The sequence below is a fragment of the Mus pahari genome, chromosome 6, assembly GCF_900095145.1.
Source record: "Mus pahari chromosome 6, PAHARI_EIJ_v1.1, whole genome shotgun sequence".
Taxonomy (NCBI): domain Eukaryota; kingdom Metazoa; phylum Chordata; class Mammalia; order Rodentia; family Muridae; genus Mus; species Mus pahari.
This window is the reverse complement of record NC_034595.1, coordinates 9,337,440-9,352,728: the sequence shown is the minus strand read 5'-3', so window position 1 is coordinate 9,352,728 and position 15,289 is coordinate 9,337,440. Positions and strand designations below refer to the sequence as shown.

Sequence of the window (15,289 nt, the reverse complement as noted above, 5' to 3'; positions counted from 1 at the left end):
GTGTTTCACCTGCATGTATTATCTGTGCACCATGTGCATACAGTACTTCCAGAGGCCAGAAGAGGGCACCAGAGTCCTTAGGGGGACAGATGTTCTAGATGGCTGTGAACCACCTAGTGGATGCTGGGAATCTAATACCAGTCTTCTGGAAGACCAGCCAGGGTTCTTTACTGCTGAGTCATCTCTCCAGTCCTCTCTGTGTAATTGAAATGATGTCATAGAGCCGGGCACAGAGGTGGACACCTGTAATATCAACACTCAAGGGAATTCTGTTTGGGGCTGATCTGGGCTACATACATAGCAAGATTGTTTCCCAAAATGAGTGAATAGTGATTTTTTTTCAAAATGAAAGTCTAGAGTGTTTATGTAACTACACTAACATGAATGCGATACTTAAAACACTAAGATAATGGTATTTTACCCACTCAGTTTTACAAGTGAGGAAGTGAAAATGCAAAGGTTGATTAAATTGTCTACCCTATGGCGGATGACACACGACTTACTCTCAGTTAGCTGGAACCCAAAGTGGTTTCCCAAGACTCCAAGCTTTAGTGCATTTTAGAAACACTCTCGGTTGCCAGTGTTACATTTACTTCCTTAAATACTATTCTGATGTTACCCAACATCACAAAACTGTTCTAAAATCCACCATTAAAAGAAAAAATTCTCAGGCAATAATCTCAGCATCAATAAACTCATAAATTACAAGTCATTAGCCAATTCAATATACCTTCCCCATGATATAAAACCTAAGCGTAGGTCATAATTTTCCAGTCTACAACCTCTTTAACAACTTTGATCTATCCCTACGCTAAGTCATTACTTACTACTTCTTATGAGAAAATTTATTTTAATTTTCACTTTTTCCCCATTGGCATATATTCAGTGCACATGGCACGAGGTTACCTAAGGACATTTCCATACAGGCATACAGTTCACTTAGGACACTCCCTCAGCTCTTCCCTTTTGGGACACCTCTTTCCTCCTGTCTTTTTTTAAAATTTAGACAGTTTCACCTCTACTTCCATGCCCTATATACATATATGATTTATTGTCAACAAATTTAGAAACCACAAATGAGAAAAAACCTGTACTATTGGCATTGCTGAAACTGACTTAATTCATTTAAACACTATTATCTTGAGTTGTATCCACTATCATGCAAACAATATAGTTGTTCTTTTATAGCTGACAAAAAAATTATTGGGTATACATATATCAAATTTTTTTACACATTTCTCTGTTGACAGGCAGCCCCCACATGGCTCCCTAACTTAGCTTTTGTGAATAGTGCCACAGAAAACACTGAGTCAAGTATCTCTGTGATGTATTGACATAGAATACTTTGGGAAAATAGCCAGGCATGGTACAGTAGCTCATATGGTAGACATCAAAGTTTGAGAACTAGCATTTAACATGCTGAATTAGTTGCCCAAAGCCAGCTAGATGAAAAAGCAGAGAACAACCAGCATGCTGTTGGAGGGATGCTCTGAATGAAGCATGCCCCATTAAGTTCACCTGTGTAGCTGAATATTTGGTCCCCCAACGGGGATGCTGTCTGGGGAGGTATGAAATCTATCCCAAGTGTATCCTTGCTGGAGGAAGTAGACCACTGGGATGGAGCTCTGAAGCACTATAGTCTTACTTCTTGCTTTCCCTTGGCTTCCTGTGCAAACTGCCAACTCCCTATTCTAGAGGCAACATACCATGCCTTCCTTCCCAGCTCTTGGAACCATGAGCTAAAATAAACACTTTCTAAAGTTGTTTTTGGTAACAGTGTTTATCACAGCAACAGAAAAGTAACTAATACAGATGTTAAGTTTCCTTCCAAACACATTTATAGATTAAGAGATTCTATGTGCAAGTATAATTATTCCACAAATGAATTATAAATTATGTGTCACTGAGTGAACTCAGTTTTTAAAATAGTACATAGCGCTTTTGAGTGAGTGTTCAGTTACCACAAGCTGAATGATTATATTGCTTTATATTATATTTATTATAGAATATTATGCAGCAGTATGTGAAGGAAAAGAAACAGGAAAATGGTAAAACAAAGAAGGAATCTTATTCCTGACAATTTATACTGAGTAAGGAGAAAAAAGGGGGAAAGGGAAAAATTAACATGCATAGTCACCTAACATAAGCAATTTTTAAAAAAAACTTGTGATTTTTGTACATATGCATGTATATATTATGACTATGTGAAATCCACAACTTGACATTGAACATCTTGTTCAATTATGGTCTACCTTACATACTGAGACAGGGTTGCTTAAAGATGTGGCTAGTCTAGCCAGCTAGCTCCAGGGATTCCCCTCTCCACCTCCTGAGTACCGGGGTTAGTGCCAATAGTTACCACACTCTCCTGGCATTTACATGGGTGATGGAGGTGCTAAAGATGGTCCTCACGCTTCTGCTGTAAGCACTGTATGTCAGCTTGACACAAGAATCATCAAAGACAAAAAAGCCTCAACTAAGAAAATGCCTCCTTATTTATGACTGGGCTGTAGGCACCAGTGGTTAAGAGCACTGACTGCTCTTCCAAAGGTCCTGAGTTCAAATCCCAGCAACCACATGGTGGCTCACAACCATCCGTAATGAGACCTGACGCCCTCTTCTGGTGCATCTGAAGACAACTATAGTGTACTTAGATATAATAAATAAATAAATCTTTAAAAAATTTAGAGCAGTGTATTTTATTTTAAAGGCTAACAAATCACTTTCTAATTTTGAATATCAAAGGACGAACAAACAGAAACCCTTGTGAACTACAACAAAAATGAATGTAGACCAAAAGAGGCTCAATTATTTACTGCTCTATGACTCACGCTTAAAAGAAATCAAAACTATGATTAAAAAATATCAAGAGCTGGGCAGTGGTGGCGCACACCTTTAATCCCAGCACTCGGGAGGCAGAGGCAGGTGGATTTCAGAGTTCAAGGACAGCCTGGTCTACAAAGTGAGCTCCAGGACAGCTAGGGGCACACAGAGAAACCCTGTCTCGAAAAACCAAATAATAATAATAATAATAATAATAATAATAATAATAATAATAATAATAATAAAAAATATATATATAGTCTAACACTGAGAGTTCTAGGCATAAAAATTATACCATTTGGCTAAAGAATAAGAATAATACTTAACACATTCATTATTAAACAAAGAAAAACTGATCATCTGAGCATGCAACTCCAACAGGAAAAAAGAAATGCAAATGAAATAAAAAAAGCAGTACGATATAGTCTTGCACCTGCAGTAAAACAGTAAAATGACAGGAGCAGATAATTTGGTTAACTAGTGGTAAACCTGCCATGTGTCAGGAAAGAGTGAGCTTCACAATATGGCAGCCATTTACATCTGCAGGTTGCACATTAAAAGATTCAACAATGACTGAAATACTCGTTTCTAGTCTGAGAGAAAAAGTATACTCAGTAGATACATAACATTTACACTACACTGGGTATCTAAGTAACCTAGAAAAGATTTACAATACAGGGATAATGTGAAATGTATGCATGGAAGGTTTTGGAACTGTCTGCATATAACAAGATAGGATGCAATTACTTCTCACCTCCATTATACCTGCATGAGATAAGCTAACTGGATGCCAGGCACCTCATCCTGGAGATACCCAAGCAGCTCAGGAGAGATTTGTATGGGACAAGGGAAAGAAGTTTCTGGTCAACAGCAAGCACCAAGGGAGAACTTTAGAAGGGATTCTCTTCCAACACACACCACTGGTCATATAAGTTATCTGTGAGCATGCTGTTAATACTTACAATCACTGATGCAGACAATTTAAAAGCAATGTTCAGTGAGCCAACTCAAATGAGATACACCCATTGTCTTTCCAAGGCAGATGTACACACATTTAACACTAAAACCTGAAAACAAGCTTAAACACTCATCAAGCTGGGTAGTAATTACTGCACAAACATTCACTTGAATACTGTGCAGTATTAGTGAGTGAATGAATGAAATATTTACAAAATCATGAAAGGAAAAAAACCTAGTTAGTGGCTGCACAATTTATTTTTGAAAACAAACCTATTAAGCCAGAGTCTAAAGAGGTTACTCAACTAAGGACAAAACTTCCACTTTACTATAAACAAACCTAGGTTACTTAACTAAAGAGAAAACTAGAGTTTGAAATAAAATGTTTTTATCACTCAACACTTATTAGCAATATACAAGCAAATTGCATTTTTAATTAAAAAAGAGGAAGTAGGCAAAGGGGACAACTACCATTGTATAATCTAAATTAAAAATTAAAATAGCAGTCTGGGAAGACGGCTCAAAGAATAAAAGCAGAAGCAAGCGTGGTAACCTCAATTCAAACCTGACAATATGAATTTGGATTCCTGGAATGCACACAGCCACAGTAGCATCTTCCTGTAATCCCAGCATATCTGTAAAAAGGGAGAAAGGAAACTACACGCACACATGCACAAGAGTACTCCTAGGCCAGCTAACCTGAGTGAAATACATCTGCAAACAGTAGGGGGACCCTGCCTGGGACAGAAAGATGGCTCAGCCAGTAAAGGTGTAGTGGTCAGGGCTGGAGAGAAGGTTCAGCTGTTAAGAGCACTGACTGTTCTTCTAGAGGTCCTGAGTTCAATTCCCAGCAACCACATGGTGCTCACAACCATATGTAATGGGATCTGGTGCCCTCTTCTGGTGTATCTGGTGTGGTGAGTGTACTCGCATACATACAATAAATAAATCCTTAAAAAAAAAAGGTGCAGTGGTCACTCCTGAGAACTTGGGTTAGATCTCAGAGACTCAGAAGGAAGGAGGAAGAGTAAACGATCCATTAATCTCCAATATATAACATGGCATGCTCATGCTGTCCAAGATATACACAGAATAAAATTTCCAAAGTCAAATATGTTTACCAAAGACTTCAGATTTACCCAAATTTCTTTGGGCAGTATCCCTGGAATCTGAAAAACATGACATAGACACCAAGGAGCATTTTCTAAATTTCTCTTTTAAAGCAGATTCTAGATAATTACAGAAACAAAAGTGATTATAAGGCTTTTACTCCTGGGCAGCAGTGGTGCACAACTTTAATACCAGCACTCAGGAGGCAGAGGCCAGCCTGGTCTACACAGACGGAGTTCCAGAACAGCTAGGGCTACACAAAAAACCTGGTTATGTGTGTGTGGGTGGAGTAGGGGTGGGAGGTCTACTAACTGTGCAAGGAAATCAGGAAAACTGCACCACAAACTCAAATAAGATACAGTAAACAAAGGTAATCAATGCTCAGGCTATAAAAGCTTCTGCTACCAAGCAGGGCAACCTAAAGCTGGATCCCAAACCCCCAAGGCGGAAATAGTAGAGAACCAATTCCCAGACTGCCTTCTGACCTCCACACAAAGCTTTGTTGTTTGTAGACAAATAAATAAATGTAACTATTTTAAAAGGCAATCTTTACTGGCGTTATTACCTCAAAGCTATTAGTTTAAATCGGCAATCTATTATTTTTCCCACAGAAACTATGTAAAATATTCCTAAGTAAACCTATATACATCAATTTAATTGCTTTTAAAATGCATTTCAGATGTTATGTATGGTCTTAACAAGATCAAAGCAGATAGAAATGGAAGTGTAAGGTGAATCCCACACTATCTAGAGCTTTTAAAAGTTCCAGAAGAACAACAATAACCCATTTTATCATGTGGGAACCCACCTGCTTAATCAACCAAAGCAGGGGAGGAGAAATAGTCTTAATCACTGTTGAGCATCTAAGATTTGATCACATACAGTCATTTGCAGCAGATCTACCCCCACTGCCTGAATGAGCTTCTATGATGTTGAAGTGAGACTGGCTTCACTGCCCAGGTGTTTATAAAGAACACATGGCACAACATCATTTGGCAGGACACACTCTGCTATAGCACATTAAGTTTAGAACATTTCTTTAAAAAGCAAATTGCATACATTACCTATCCAAGTGGGGGGGGGGGGGAAGGGTGGATTGATGGATAGATAGATAAAATCTAATTTTTCAAGCTGAAATGAAAATTGGATTTTGATTTTAAAAACAGCACAATTTCTTCCACAATTCACTATATACTTGTATGCACCAAATTACCTGATTTTTCACATCAACTTTATTTAAAGCAAGAGGTAACTTATATGATATTCTCTTTCTAAACTAAAGAGACTTTAAAAACACTGAGCTGGAGGACAAAAGACAAGTGGACACACAGACAGCAGGGTTGAGAGACACTTCTCTACTAACACTGTCTAGGGCACTTGGAGGGAGCAAGGTACAGAAAAGAGTGAAACAAAAACAATGTTCTTTTAGTCTTACTGTAAGGTGGAACCAAGAAACAAAACCATAATTCAAGAGGGATGAAAGGGAGGATTTTATATGGGGTAATATGGAGACAAACATTTACATACGCTAAAACTGGAAACCAAAGAGCCAGAGATACTGGGTTCAAGACTGAAATGTTCCCAGCAGGTTCATGTGCTAAAAATCATTCTGCTATTAGTAGCGCGATTTGGGGAGATTCTGAAAACTCTCAGGTAGAAGTAAGTCATGGAGGCATTTCTTTTAAAGTTCAACCTGTAATTTCTATTCTCTGCTTCCTGATTCCATGAGGTGAACAGGTTCCTCCTTCCACTAGCTCCAGCTGCCATGTTCTTTTTCTACCCAAGTACATAATGCCAAGCAACTAAGGGGTGAATCCTCTGAACCCATGAAGGAAATATAGCATGCTCTCTTATGTTACTCTCTTGGATATATCAGTCACAGCTACACACGGTGACTAATATAGGTTAAGTAGGTGGTGTGTATCACCCTTTCAGAAGACAGGAGATGCAGGGACTAGTCTTACATGGTACATCCACAAACAGATAGGCATGAGTCTGAGACAATTCCATGCAGCAAAGTATTTGCCTGACTGCTACAAGTAGAAATATCGAGGTGAGTCTTACAGCCTCCAGGGATTCCCAACTGAAAACAACTGTGCAGGAGTGAGGCCATGCTGCCAAGCACTGCTGACATCAAAGTCTATGTACATATTTCAGAGCACATAATCTTCAAGTCTTCAAAAAGGCTATCTTATAACACTTCCCACACCGTGATGAAGACACAGCCCTGGCTGGGTAACCTGCCCAAGGTCACAAATCAGCTATCTGGGCAGGACTGACTCAGGCAGTCTGGCTTTAGGCATGCTATGCTGAGTCTTCCAAACATGTGAGTATTCACGGACCCTACTACTCTCAAGAGGCAAACCTAGAAGTGACAAGAAATGACAGCCAATGAAAGCAAAATTGTTATCGAATGCCTTAAAAAAAAAAAAAAAAAAAAAAAAAAACCTCAATAGAGTTGGAATCAGAAAATGAAAACAGAAAGCTAAAAAACATTACTGAGTATGGTGTTTTAAAAGAGAAATGCCCCATTGGCTCACATAGTTGAATTCTTGGTCCCCAGCTGGTGGCAGTTTGTGGAGGTTATGGAATCTTTAGGAAGTAGAACCTTGAAGAGGAAGTACACGTGTGGGGATGGGCTTGAAGAGTTTATAGCCTCGGGCTGGAGAGATGGCTTGGTGGTTAGGAGCACTGACCGCTCTTCTAGAGGTCTTGAGTTCAATTCCCAGCCACCACATGGTGGCTCACAATCATCTGTAATGGGATCCAATGCCCTCAGAGCAACAGTGTACTCATATACAAAACATAAATAATTAAAAAAAAAAAGAGTTTATAGCCTCACCAGTCCTGAGGGCACATACCTTTAACCCCAGCACTTGGGAGGTGAGGTTGATCTCTGTGAGTTGGAAGCCAACCTGGTCTACAAAGGGAGTTTCAGGACAGCCAGGGCTGTTATACAGCGAACCCAGTCTCAAAAACAAAACCAAATAATAACAACAAAAATGTTTATAGACTCACTACAGTCGGTTCCTGTTCACTCTCAGCTTCCTGCAAGTGTATGAACTGTGGCCTTTCATTTTCCTGCTCTGGTCTTCTGCTGCTGTTTCTGTGGTCACTATGAATTCTCCCTCTAGAACCACATGCCAAATACATTTTCTTCCATAAGCTGCTCTCAGTCATGAGTGTCTTGTCTAAGTAGCAGAACATAACTAATACACTGAATTTGGGGAAGCAGGCAGTTACCAGTAATACTGAGAACTAACTTCTAATAATGGGACTGAAGCTAAGACAGAATAAAGACCACTGTGTACAAAAAATAAATAAACAAGCAAACAAACAAACAAAAGAAAAGATACAGGCAAGACCATCTTCCATAGATAAGAAAACTAAGATCATTTACTTTCCTTCTTTTTAAGACATGTATTAATCAAATTTTTTAAAGCAATATGATGTCCCTTTTTAAACAATAAATCCTCCGAGGTTATGAAGCTGAGAAGTACTATGCTCAACTTATTTTTAAAACCACAAATAAGAAAAAAAAAAAGATAATGAACACTAGCTATCCACAGCTACTATTCTACTGCACATGCCATTCACTTCAATCCAGCTTCTGGCTCCATTTCTACTAGTATACTACTCATAGGATCAATAATGACCTATAAGCCACCCAAACTATCAGGTGTGGTTTTTTAATCCTTTACACCTCTGAAGCATCAGATCTAACTGACCCCCCTTTTTTCCTTGAAACTTCCCTTGGATTATCCCTGTCTCAAAGCCTGCTCGTTGACTGACCTTTGTTCTGGCACACACGAGAGCATCCCAGGATCCTACCCTACCCCAAGCCTCATGCTACTACTACCACAGCACCACAATCACCAACGTACACAAGTTAAATGACTTACAAAGTATAGCCTAATGATGTTGCTCATATTTCTCAAAGACCAGGCCCTGAAGGGGCTGACACAGACCTTATCCACTCAAGTGAATTAAGGTAAGGAGAATATTCACTATTTTCACATCTCCATATAATCTCCAATCTAACATTCTCTGTAATCCAGACTCAACAAATAGCAATGTTCCTACTCCAAACCCCAATTCTGTTTCCAGTCTTTCACATCACTGAGAAGAATACAAGTAGTCACAAATTTACATTATCAAATTAGCAATGCTTACCCAACAAAAAAAAAAGCCTCACAATTCTACTTTGCAAAAATATATCTCAATTACATATCCAATCCTGGCCAAAGGTTTAACTGCTTAAAATTATTGCATAAGCCCTAGCTAACCTCCCTGCTTTCTTTCTTGTCCATTCTCCCCATACAAGATAAGGTACCCTTTAGTAAAAAAGTAAGTTAGGCAGGTAGCTCCTGACTATAATCCCAGAACTCTGCCATGGGTTTGAGGCCAGCCAAAGGTACAGAGTAGCATGGGCTCAGAGAGAAGAGAGACAGACAGACAGACAGACAGACAGACAGACAGACAGAGTGTGCACATAAATAATGTTACAAAAGGCTTCTCACCTATCTTTGAAAAACTACCAGTTAACAGTCTACATGCCTCAAGCCCTACGTTCCCCACATTCACCCAGAAACACTGGACTTAGATTCCCCAAACACAGTTAAAATCCTAAGGTGTGTACTGTAAAGGTCCCCACAGAAAAGACTCCTTACCTTGCTATGTGCTTTATGTTCAGGCCTCATCTGGACTCTTGAGAAAAACCTTTCTGGTCTCTAAAGTGCCACCCAGTCAAGGACTATCACACCATCCCACCCTATTTCAGTTTCCACACAAGCACCATTACGTGATTTTCTTTAATCTACCTGTTCTTAAGAGATTTGTTGTTTTTTTTGTTTTTCTTTTTTTGTTTTTCGAGACAGGGTTTCTCTGTGTAGCGTTGGCTGTCCTGGAACTCACTCTGTAGACTAGGCTGGCCTTGAACTCAGAAATCCGCCTGCCTCTGTCTCCCGAGTGCTGGGATTAAAGGTGTGCACCACCACGCCCGGCTCAAGAGATTTTTTTAAAATATGCATTTAGGTGTTTAGCCTGCATATATGCCTGTGAGGGTGTTGGAACCTCTGGAACGGGAGTTATAGACAGTTGTGAGCTGCCATGTGGGTGCCGGGTATTGAGTCTGGGTTCTTTGGAAGAACAGCCAACTCTCTTAATCCCTGAGCTCTCTCTTTCTTGCCCCTGAGCTCTCTCTTTTTTGCCCCTGCTCTTAACAGTTTTAATCAACAGCAAGACTTTTGAATCAACTCAGGAACTTGGATTAAAAACTTTGTTCTATCTCCTACAAAATGTTCACTGAAACGAAACTGCAAGATTTTAAAGCAATGGTTTTCAACCTTCCTAATACTTTGGTGTGGTTACCCCTAAGCATAAAATTTTCATTTCTACTTAACTGTAATTATGCCACTGTTATGAACCTGATAAGCAGGAATATCTGATATACAACCCTTGTGAAAGGGTTGTTTGACCCCCCCATTACCCCAAAAGGGGGGTCACAAGTCATAAGCTGAGGTCAAGCCTGCCTGGTCCATACAGTTACTACAGACCCTAAAAACACAAAACCAACCATGTCAAAAAAACTAACAAAAATTTATATTAGATATTTCAAAATTCATTAGCATGCTTTATCATTTTTACAGTAATCATCTACTTACAACACTACAAAAAAACACTCAAGCAAAATATATAATACAGTTGTTTTTTTTTTAAATCTTGCCATTTTAAAAAGCAGAGGCAAACTTTCAGCTTTCAAAAAACAAGAGCAAACAAAACATGCCCTTGCCCTTTAGACACTGAGCCTCAACTAGGTGATAAGGCTCCCAGAAACCCCAAACCATGGGGTTCCATGTTCCTATGCTCAGCGCCACCAGCAGAGCCACCGCTGTACCCAGCAGGTCCAGCAATAAGTCACTCTAGAACTGCCCTTAGCTCAAGTCTATGTCAAGTTCCAAAGAGTTTCTACACAAGGTAGCTTAAGTTACTTAACGTCCTCAGTCCCTTCAAGTAAAAACACTAGTTAAAAGCAAACCTGAAACCACAAAATATAATTTCCCAAAGACTAAGTCTGTAAATTGCAGGCATTCCTAAAATCCTAACTTTAAATCTACTGTAAAACATTTTCATTCATTCATTTATTCACTCATGTCCAGACAACCTTCTGCAGTCAGTTCTCTCTCACCATGCAGGTTCAGGAAACTGAATATAAGGCTTAGTGACATGAACTTTTATCTGCTGACTCACTTACAAATTCCCAACCTGATCTACTTCTAAAATCCCTGGTTACTTTTTATAACAAGTGAAAATATTTCATATCATCTACTTTTTCTTTTTACTGGAACTCTAAAGCACTGGGTCAAAAAATTAACAATTAACCTAAACTCTACTGGGTAGTGGCCACAGCTTTAAACCCTGCACAGGGGAGGCAGAGGCAGGTGGTTTCTGTTAATTGCAGATCAGTGAAAACTTGTCTTGAATGAATGAATGAATGAATGAATGAATGAATGAATGAGAAAGAAGATACATGACATGTGTGTTTATGCACTCATCAGGCTCACTACCGATGTAAATAAAGGGCTGTGGTGTACGCACTGGTACAAAGCTCGTCTATCTATGCATAAAGCCTGCAGTCCCTGTGCTGGATCCCCAGCCAAATGAAAAGGGAGGCATGGAATAAAAACATTTTACAATACTAGTTTTTATATTACAGTAATAGCAACAAATTACATTTGTTCTAGTAACAAAAGACCAAACATGTATTTCTAAAAATGTAAACTATTACACTCCCTGTAAATAAACTTGTAAACAATAAGTGCAGTTAGGAAGTATTGGCTCAAAGATAACAGCAGACGTGTGTGAGAGTATTTCAGTAGTGTGAAGTTACTGAACAACTCTAACACATTCACATATTAAAGAAATAAAGCAAAACATGTTTCTCCATGTTTTAGTGGTTCTGGGATAAATTAATATTATAAACCTAAAGAGTAAGGACAATTTATCTCATCATTTATCACCTGCATAAGAAGGCATTCTATATTCGCATATCATCACTTGAGAGGTGGCTGGGTTACTCCTTTTGAAGGTGCTGGAGAGGAACTCAGGCTCTCTCACCTGTCTGATCTCCCCGCCCTGTACTCCCTAAGTAGTAGAAAAAAATGGTGGCGCACTCCCTGAATCCCAGCACTCAGGAAGCAGAGGCAGGCTGATCTCTTGATTTTGAGGCCAGCCAGGACTAGAGTTGAGTTCCAGGATAGCCAGGGATACACAGAAACCCTGTCTCAAAAACCTAAAGAAAAAGAAAAACAAAAGGGGGTGGGGGGTGAGGAAGAAATTGGATTCTACAGGGCCTCTGCCCACTAACTGTTAACAACTGCTTCTGAGAAGCCTGTAGAGTTCTCATGGAAATGTTTTTTCTATACCTTCAAGAATTATTGCAGATGTCTGGAAATTAAATAACTTCTTATAAAATCATTTTGTGCCTCAATTTCAAAAAGGTTGGGAATTCTTGGCTTCTTATTCAAGATTGAAGGAGACTTTAGAATATTAGATGTGATAGGTAAAACAGAACACTGTGTCTTCACACAAACATATATATTGATTACATAGTAGGCCTCATTTAGAAAACAACTAAATGCCATTTAATCCTCACCATTTCAGTTGGTACTATTCCCGTTTCAGAAAATCAAACAGGGTAATTTGTACCCGCAGTAGTAAACGAGTTATAGAGCCACAAATAGAATTCGGGTCTCGGGTCTATTTAATTAACACCTCGTCCTGGTTCTTTCAATTACAAATTCAATCAGTCATTTAAAAAAAAAAAAAAAAAAAAAAGGAACCCCCCCACAAATATGCAGTAATCTATTGGCTTACGACAATCTTAACATAGCGTCATAATTCCACGTGAGAAAACTTACACGCTTGACATTTTTTAGATTCCTGACATAAAGTTGTATTAAAGTTAACATAGATCTTTTTACAGGCAAAACCGGAGGCTACTGCATTAGAATTTATCACGTGAACTCGTTAAGTGTAGTAGTCGGCTTTTTACTTAGAACACTAAAAGTTTTTATATTTTTCTCCCTCCCTTCAAATACTACTATTCTGGGAGTCCGAGGAGCGTTCAGGTTCCCAAGACGACCGAGAGAACGCATTTAAATCCGGATCTGAAGGTTTCTAATGTAAAATTCTTCACCACCAACGTGGCCTCTGAGCGTAATCCACCTGTGGGTGTGGGATCGGTGGCTGCGAGGGGACAGATCGTAAAAACTATTCCAAAATAAGACACAAATAAAAGGGTTCCTTCTGAGAGGCCAAAATATTCATTTACCCCCACCATCCCTCCCGGCTGCAGACAAAACTAGGCGCGTTTAAGGCCCACCGTCTTGGGTAACCGGCCCCTTAGACCTCTCGCACCTAGCCATGTCGCGGGAGGGTGGTGGCGACGCCCGGGTCTCCCTCCCCCACCTGTGCACTTCAGGCCGGGCTCCAGCGCCCAGGCCGCCAGGCCTCCCCTCCCCCTCCGTCCCCACGACCACGCGCTCCGGGCCGCGGCCACCAGCGCCCACGCGGACCGGCGCTGCTCCACGCCATCTGCCCCCCGGGCCTTCCTCGTTGTCGGCCACAAAGCCGGCGGTGACCCGACGCCCCTCTGGGGCCCTCCCGCGCCGCCCCGACTCGGGCCCGCGTTCCCCTAACCCGGCGGCGCATACCGTCTCCTCCGGGTCGATGTCGATCTTGAAGGTCTGCTGCTGAAGGGTCTTCAGGGTGACCTGCATGGTGCCTAAGCCGGGGCCTGGCCGCCCCGGGGTGGCCGCGATCCTCGCGCTCTCGGGAGGAAGGCGGTGGGGGTGGGGGGGGCTTGTCACATTCGCCCGGAGTCGCACTCACCCCGGGCCCCGCGTCTCCCCCGGCCGCGCCGCCGCTCGCCCCCGCGGCTTTCCCCGTGGGCTCGACCCGCGGTGCTTCCCTCACGCGCCAGCCACTGGGCCCGCAGGAGGCGCGAGGGACTCCCCGAGAGACGCAGAGAATCCGCTACCTCACCACAGGATGGTGGCCGCCATCACCGTGACTCGCCGAGACGTGCCCCCTCCCCCACCAGAAAAAAACCCGGAGGACGGGGCCAGACTCGGGCGATCTGAGCAGGCGCGGGGTACGGCGACGCGGGGCGCAGGCGCGAACAGGAACTCCGCCCGGGAATTGGAGGCGGGGCGATGGGTGGGGCTGGCGGATCGAGCGGATCGGCGCCGGCGTGCGCAGGCGCACTTCGCGAGCAGCGGCGCTCGCGGAGGCCTGGTCGGGTCCGCGGTCCCGCAGTGGCTCCGCCTACGTCCAGGCTCCGCCTAGCGGCGCGAGTTGCGCAACCCGTAGCCGGGGAACGGCTACGTGGAGTCCCGGCTCAGTCGCGGCGGCTCGGCGAGCGCGGAACCTGGAGGGCGGTGGAGCGGGCGGAGCCTTAGTGGATGGATTGTCTAGGGCCCGCCCAGAAGAGGCGCGCGTCCCCAGGCGAGCGTGTGTAATGCCGGTTGCTTCCCTGACTCTGAGAAGCGACTCCCAGCGTGGACTGCTTGCTTGCGAGTCTGGCGTTCGCTCACCAGCCTTGGGACTTCCCACCTGGAAAGAAAGGCGGATTTAAGGAGGCCTAGTTGTGGCACGCCTTTCCCCCCCATCGTGTTTAGGGGTTGGTGGTGGATATTAGGCGGTTGCCCTCCGTCTCACCCCAAGCGCTGCTTTCCTTTGCACTTTTAATCTTTGCTCAAATGTCGCCTTCTTGAACCCTATCCTGCCTACCCGACTTCAAGTATCTTCTTCGGATCCCATTATCCAGCTCCGCTTGTCTCAGTAACATTCATCACCTTCTGAGTACTCTATACTGTGTGTGTTTAGCATGTGTTGTCTTCTCTTCTTTTACTGGTCCCCAGGCTGAAGTTACACAGAGGCATGCATTTTGTTTTGCCCACGGTGTACCCCCAAAGTCTACAAAATAAGCCTCGCACGTTGTAGGTACAAGGTAAATATTAGAAGGATGGGTGGACGTGCTTCTGGTTCCTTGGCAGTAAGGGTGAGATGTCACTCAGCTAATTGGTGGTTGGAGAGAGTGGTAATGCATGTAAGTCTTAGAGTCAGGAACACAAAGTTAAGTGCTTGTATGTAGCAGTGTGGCCATTTACATTTACACAGCGGTAAGGACCAGAGTGCAGAGGTGTCCACAATAGTAAGTGACACCTTAGGTACTTGTCTGTATGCTGCCTCGACCCCTGTTAGACTTAGAGAATAAAAAGCGGTTACCATCAGACCACAGTGAGGACAATTATGACCGCCCCACCCCCCAGCCAGCACCATCAATGATCACAGTATCGCTATTTGGGTTTTCATGATTCCAGAAGCTAGGATATAA

The 15,289-nt window shown here is 42.3% G+C and overlaps 1 protein-coding gene across 1 annotated transcript in view; it reads right to left on the bottom strand.

Annotated features, from left to right (window-relative positions):
* Rad23b (RAD23 homolog B, nucleotide excision repair protein) overlaps positions 1 to 14,006 on the bottom strand; it is a 39,093-nt gene extending 25,087 nt beyond the window's left edge. The window contains exon 1 of the mRNA XM_021200255.2: positions 13,605 to 14,006. Within this exon, the coding sequence (XP_021055914.1) occupies positions 13,605 to 13,670 (66 nt within the window). The 5' untranslated portion in view covers positions 13,671 to 14,006. The remainder of the gene's footprint in view (positions 1 to 13,604) is intronic.
* Between the last annotated feature and the right edge of the window lie 1,283 nt (positions 14,007 to 15,289).